Source organism: Acanthisitta chloris, unplaced genomic scaffold, assembly GCF_000695815.1.
Source record: "Acanthisitta chloris isolate BGI_N310 unplaced genomic scaffold, ASM69581v1 scaffold7642, whole genome shotgun sequence".
Lineage (NCBI taxonomy): Eukaryota > Metazoa > Chordata > Aves > Passeriformes > Acanthisittidae > Acanthisitta > Acanthisitta chloris.
In genome coordinates, this window is record NW_008658730.1 from 17,882 (window position 1) to 24,760 (window position 6,879).

At 42.3% G+C, this 6,879-nt stretch overlaps 1 protein-coding gene across 1 annotated transcript in view; it reads left to right on the forward strand.

Annotated features, from left to right (window-relative positions):
• Positions 1-6,879, forward strand: part of ABCA1 (ATP-binding cassette, sub-family A (ABC1), member 1) — a 75,094-nt gene that overhangs the window by 2,936 nt on the left and 65,279 nt on the right. The window contains exon 2 of the mRNA XM_009085200.1: positions 2,976-3,069. Coding sequence (XP_009083448.1) covers positions 2,976-3,069 — 94 coding nt within the window. The remainder of the gene's footprint in view (positions 1-2,975; positions 3,070-6,879) is intronic.

Here is a 6,879-nt window from a genome sequence, read left to right on the forward strand (position 1 = left end):
CATGTTCAGGGGTCACTGTGTAAAAACATCTCCCTGCTTTATTGCAAATGAGGAGACACCTCAAACTTGCATGGAGAGACTAGTCAGCTGGCGGTAGCTCCCTGCATTGAAGCTGGACCATAAAGATAGGGAGGGGGATTGACAGTGAGGTGGGATGATAGTTTGGTTAGTTCTTGCTCAACTGATTTCCTGTTGACACACTGTAGAGATCAATATTTAATGGTATCCTGCATCATCAGCCAACTGGTATAAATTGGGTATGCTTTAGGGATTAGCCTCAGTAAAATTAGGAGCAGTTTGTTCTCTGCTAAATGCTGCTACTAAATTCACCTGCTGTGTGTAAATGGGATATTCCTCTTTGAACTCCAGGTGGAGCAAGGGTGGCAGAGGGGTTGGGTGCTTGAAGATTCATTTCATTTTTTACCAGGCTGGTCTAGTAGTTGCAGCACAAAAGTGGGTGAGGAGACTTGATCTTTCGGTATCTACTTATTAGTATGAGCCCCAGTGAGACATGTTGCCTTTAATATCTTTGCATCCTTGTCTGCAAAGGCCACAGTGGATGAAAAGTGCTGTCACAGCAAGGTCGGGAAGCAGTACGGGAAGAAAGCTGCTGACCTTTAGGACCAAAGGAAGAGAATTCAATCATTGTTGAACAGCACAAGAGGCTGGCAAAGGAGTCTAAAATCTCTGCTGGGATTCTACTGACACTCAGAGCTTCGCTCTGTGCAAGCCTCTGGTGCAGTGGTTGTCAGCTGTCTCTCACTAAGGAATATTTTGGCTGTTGCCATGATGCAGCAGCTGTAAAGGTGCAACTCGGTCAGTCCAAGCTGCATCCCTCCTTTCTCTGTCTTCCCTAAGCCTGTCAATGTGTGAAGTTAGACATGTTGTGTGTACAGTGATACAACCCTGCGCATGCAGTCCACATGTGGTTACCTTTGTGACTATGTAGTTACCCATAATTAGGCATGCAAAAGAAAAGCTGCGTGTGCAGGTGGCCTGTTCTGCCTTTAGCAACAGGGCCATTTGGGCCAGGGCTTGCACTCAAGGACAGCATTTTCTCCCTGAATGTGTAGCAGTTGCAAGGCTGTGAGAGGCTATCTGGCTACCTTGGTCACCCCAAGAAACCTTCACAAGCCCAGCTGATGCTGCTCTTTCCCAGACAGTGTAGTGGCAGTTGCTTGGAGTGCATGCTGCTTGCCTATAGCCAGGGTGGCAGAGGGCAGTGGTGTGTACCAGGGCATGACCATTGGTGCTGGCTTGTCCTGGTTTCACAACCACATGTGGGTCAAGAGAAGAAAAAGTCCTATTGTGCCATCCTGGCAGCAGCTCTAAGGGGATCCTGAAAAGAGAAGGAGTAGACAAGTTGTCAGTGTCCTAGCCCTGAGCATCTTTGACCTCTGGGAGCCAGAGCACTGTTTAATGCAGAAGGAAGCAGGCTGTCAATGTTAATGGCTGTGTTTGTGCTGCCACTACATTATTTATTGCAATAACAGAGACCAAAGATACTGAGGCATCTTCCTGGCACCTTTGTTAGTGTGATCTCAGTGAAGCTTCTTATCCAGTTGTCATACTGTGTGTGCATGAAAATAGCATCTGGGAAATAATATCTGAGAAATTATCCTGCAGAGATGAGCAGTGCTACAGGGAGTGCCTGGGAGACTGATGGTCAACTTTTGTCTTTCAAATAGAGTTGCTATTTGGTTTGATGTCAGCCAATTAAGGCTATCTGTGAAGAGCCACCCTACATGGTTTCTGCTGCTGGATCCAGTGGCCTTTGTTTTAATGCCCTGTTATTACAGTGTGAGCTTATTTTGAGATACAATAGTCACCTAGAAGTCTCACCTCAAAGTTTGCATGAAGTGCCTTGTGCTGAGTGTCAAGAGTCCAGTTTTAGTTGTTAATGATGGAACATGGGAAAGCATGTTTGTGTGGGAGTTCTGCCTCCCACTGGGATACAGGTCTTACCTTATCTGGCTTTTAAGGGAAATGATGTAGACATCTTATTAGAAAAGATGGCGTTTTCCAGAAATGAAAAGGAAAATATTTTTCTTTACTTGACCAAGAAAACACTCTGGTTTTCCACTCCCAGTGGATGAAAAACACAAGTAGTATCAGCATTAAAATATCTCAGTTTTGCCTTGTCTCATGGCTTACTGAAAATACATGTTTGGGCAGTCTTTCTGGAGTGGGAAAGGAGGAGTGTGGCTGGTGAAGCTCAAGCCTGAGAAACCTCAGCTTGCGTCTCAGGAGGTCTAAGTGGAAGAGTTGCTTTGTGCACATGCTTCAGTGGGATGTGACATATCTCAGTGAATTTTTCTGTACTTAAATTCTCTGTCTAAAAATGCCATACACTTAATAGCAGGCTTTTCTTTTTCTTGTCTAGTCCTTCTAAATAAGTTCTTTCTGTATTTACCTGACATTCACTGTGTGTCTGTAGATAACCTGGACCAGTTCATCTGTGGGAACAAATGTACATTAGAAAAAAACAATAACTAGATATGAGCTTAATTTTTAATAGCTTTTTCTGATACCAATATACTTCTGCAACACCAAAATCTAAAGATTTGGTATAGCTGTGCGCCAGCACAATTTGTATGCCTGATGTGTTAGGGATCACTGAGAATGGGATGTAAGTATTTCCCACTACCTCAAAAATAGCTGGGAATATTCATTGCAAGGTTTCTTTCGGTCAGGGGACAAAAAGAACTATAAAAAGAAGCCAAAAACGGCCCTTAAGCACATCCAGTTTAGTCCAATAACTGGCACATATCAATGAGAAAAGCCTGTAATTCTTTGCAGATTACCCTCTGAAGCTGGAGGAACAAACTTCTTGATCCTGGAATGCATAGGCGAAGCAAAGTGAGACAGTGCTTACAAAGCTGTTCTGGCTTACAAGTGGATTGTCCTGGAACCTCTCTTCTGACCTGTATTTTGAATATGATGTCTTAATAATGCTTTGTCTTCATTGTTTCCAGTTCCAGCTGCTGATTGAAGTTGCCTGGCCTCTGTTTATCTTCTTCATCCTGATCTCTGTAAGACTTTCATATCCGCCCTATGAGCAGCATGAATGTAAGTACCAAACACAGCAGCTGCACCCAGAATGGTTGTTGTTTCATGGTTAGAAGGTAATAATGCAGCTGGCAAGATGCAAAGAGCTGTGGCTCCATACTTCGGTCAGAAATCTGTAGGGAAGTCTTAATGACTGCTTTTCTTCCACCTTGGGGACTGCAGCATCTTCTGACATGTTGATGTTGCTCCAGGACTGTACATTGCTGCTCTTTCTTGCTGTTTCTTTTTCCCTTTTTTTTAATTTATAATGTAATAACTGAGAATGTGCTGTACAACTGTGACAAATCTGTAAAACCCACACAGAACCCAAACCTTTATTTTTCATTGTTGATCTGTATGTGACTTACCATAAAAAGAATGCAGTGTTCTGATCTGTAAGAAAGCAGTCTCATTTCCAGGCAGTAATGTGCATTAATGTATTGCATTAAAGAGCACAAGAGCAATTTCATTCCTGTTAACCATTACAGTATCAGCTCTGCATTTAGTAGATTCAGCAATCATACATTGCTGAAGAAAAACTATTCTACTTTTCTCTTTATGCTCTAAATGGACACATTTTTGCTTTTCTTTCAAAGGAAGCTTGTTCTTTATAAATGACAATCTGTAGGCCTCTTTGGTTGCCATTTCTTTTAAGAGGCATGACTTGTTTATGAGCAACATGCTTCCTTATACTATGTTTGGTGACAGCTTCATAACGTAATTAGCTGACTGTGGAAGAGCTCTTTGTTTGTCTTTCCTTTGCCTGATTACTGCAAGGTAAGGTTTAAGGGTCAGCAAAACATGTTTCTGAAGGGCACTCTCAAGTGTTTTGTTCTTAAAATGGGTAAAGAACTAGCCTTACAGCACTTACCCTGTGGTTCTTTGCAGTGGCTACAGCATTTCATGCAGTTTGCAAGGTGTTCAAGCTAGTAAGGATCCTTCTAAAGCTGAGGTGTTAGTGTTTGCACTTCCTCATTTCACTTCGGACTCTGCTGGTCCCATGTGCTGCCTAACTCACTTTCTTCAGTGCTTGGCAGGGTAATTGAAGCCTCCCTGAATTAAATCTCATACTTTATGTGGCATTTGAATTGCCTCTTCTGGCTGAATGTTACAGTGACTTTAGGAGAGATACCTGTAATATGGACATGAAACTGAAGAGAAGCAATAACCAGTCTACTCAGCTGGTATATATAGCAGCCTCAATGGTAATTAATTTCAGCTATGGCAGTGCTGTATATAAACTCAAACCTAGCAAGTGCTGCTGTTTTATAGTGCTATTTAGGTTGGTCTTGTTAGTCAATAGGCCTCCTTGTAAGTCCTTTGCTCTGGCACCCTGGTGTCACAAGCAGAATTTTGAGTCTTTCACCTGCACCCCTTTTCACTTTTCAGTTATGTTGACTGATACTGCTTTGTTTGCCTTCTTATGTTGCCATCAGGAATAGTAGAATGTAGGGCGTCTGGCAGCTTTTAAATCCACTTTTATGGTTAACTCGTCTTCATCTTTCGAAAAGCTTCTGTGAACAGGTTTCCAAATGACATTGTCTGAGTCTGCATTGGTTTCACTGAACATTCAGTTATATGCTGACAGAAGCAGTTGTGTTGTTCAGTGAAACAGTTTTTGCTGAGCTGTGAGGAGAGATAGAAAGAAAGAAAGAAGCTTTGGGTTCATGGTGAGCTCTGTGGCAACCCAATGGATGCCTTAAGGGAAGTGGAATTGTTATCTGTAGTCCCAGTGCTTTATGCTCTTATGAAATCACTTGCACAGGTAATGCCTGGTGATAGCAGTAACAGGGTGGCATGCAAGTACTTTGTAGCCTCCAGACAGCCTCAGTATTTTAATGGTAGTTGTTTTCAACAAACAAGTAAAATTTTCAGTTCTCTTTTCCTGTTTGAAGGGAAGAACCAAGGATTGGACTGTTTCTGTTGTCAGTATTTCTTATTTCTATCAGCCTGCCTTAGTGTGAGGAACTTTTCTCTGAAAACACAGGGGAAATTTTTGCTAACTTTGAAGTGATAGTCACATGACTTTCACCAGACCAGCCATGGAAGACATTTTAGAGTGCTATTAAGCCAGATTGCTGACTTAGTCTTGTATAGATTTTCTTTGTTCCTATGAACCTTAAAGGTATTCAAAATGGACTTTATTTTGGGGGTAGGGGAGGCAGGGGGAAGCTGACAAAAGTTACTTTAATCTCAACAGAAAAGCTAGATGTTTGCAGTAGTGTAATTGAAAATGATGTACTGTTAAACTGTGTTTTCTATGTAACTCATCTGATTTAAATCCTGCAGATTCTTGCTTGTTACATGCATCACTCTATAAAGTTACTATGAACTCTTGTGTGTCGTTCCTCTTTTCACATTGCTTCTAATAGTTTCTTGGAATTCCTAACCTTGTAAAATAAGAGGCATGGAGGAGAGAGAAGGTAATGCTCTGGGAAATTTTACAAAAGTAATCTGAAAGTCTTAGCAATTTTCTTCTCTCTTCTACCCTCCCATGTTCCTCACACTAGAAGAGCAAAAAACCAAAATGAAGTGAAAGTCAGAGAGCTCAGGTAAATAGCTCTTTATTTTAAACAGAGAACTAGGAACAAAGAGTTCTCTGGGTACTGGAAACAATGAACCTTCGGTTCCTTCACCTTTCTCCTGGACAGAATCCTTGGCTTTCTCCAGGGAGAGCTGATAAGATTCCCATCTTCCTTCAGCCACCTACATTAACAAGCCTTGCTGTAATTCAATAGCTTTGACACTTCTGCCTGAAGCTTTGGTACCTCCATTAAGGCTGTGGAGGTAGGGAGCCAGCCCCCTGAGTGATCATAGACATGTTGTGAGGACAAGGTGAGCACCAGAGGGGAGAATGTACATCTCATGGTCAAAGCCTTGAGCTTTCAGATACAGAGCAAGGGGCATAACCTTCCTCCAGGCTCCCCTCCCTAGGGTGGGGGCAAGGAAGTGAGCTCATGGCAGGAAGCAGCCTGATGGCTCATCTAAGGTGCCGAATTATACAAAGAGAGCCTTTCTTCCCCTGTCATTGAAGGGTAAGGCATTCACAAGTACCCGAGTGGCATACTGGTGCAGATCTGCCATGAGTAGTTTGTTACTACTTTAATTGTTGACCAGAATGCAGAACATAAGCAGGATGTAAACTCTGGGCTATGACTTCAGTAGTTCTTTAGTAGCAAGGTTTAGACTTCAGCAGAAGGATTTGAAATATGGCAGGCAGGTACCTAAATGTTTTAGGAACTTCAAAGTTTTAAGCCAGTATGCGACTACTTATCTCAATGAAGCAATTTAGGCACCAATCCGCAATTGCTGACACTTTGGTCTTTAAAGTGTGTGTAATTGAGGTGAAGAGATTTTGAAAACCAAGAAGACTGAATAGAAATATTATGGATCTTCAGAACCTGATTCTGGGTGGGGCTGTCCCTGTTGCCTCAAGCCAAATTCTTGTGCTAGTTAAAGCTGTAAACCCAGAGAAGCATGGCTGACTAGAGAGCATATGTGTGTGCTCACCACTGCTGGGCTTTGGAGTTGCCTGTTATTAGGTGTTGCTCAGTAGGAAGTACTATATCCTCATCAGCATGTGCTAAAACAATGCTGCACAGTTGAGAGCAGCAAAGAGGTTCTTCTACAGGTTTAACATTTTTTCAGTGGAGGAGACTAGTGCAATATGGAGAACTTAACATGAGCTCAGCCCTTAATAGTGTTTGCTGTTCTGCTCTGTCGTAAGCATTTTGGGGCAATAACTGGCACAGGATTAGTATTGCCCTTGAAATACAATGCTGTGTAGTAGAGGTCTGTATCATGTGGTTCTGTCTCCTAACTCCTGTGTGT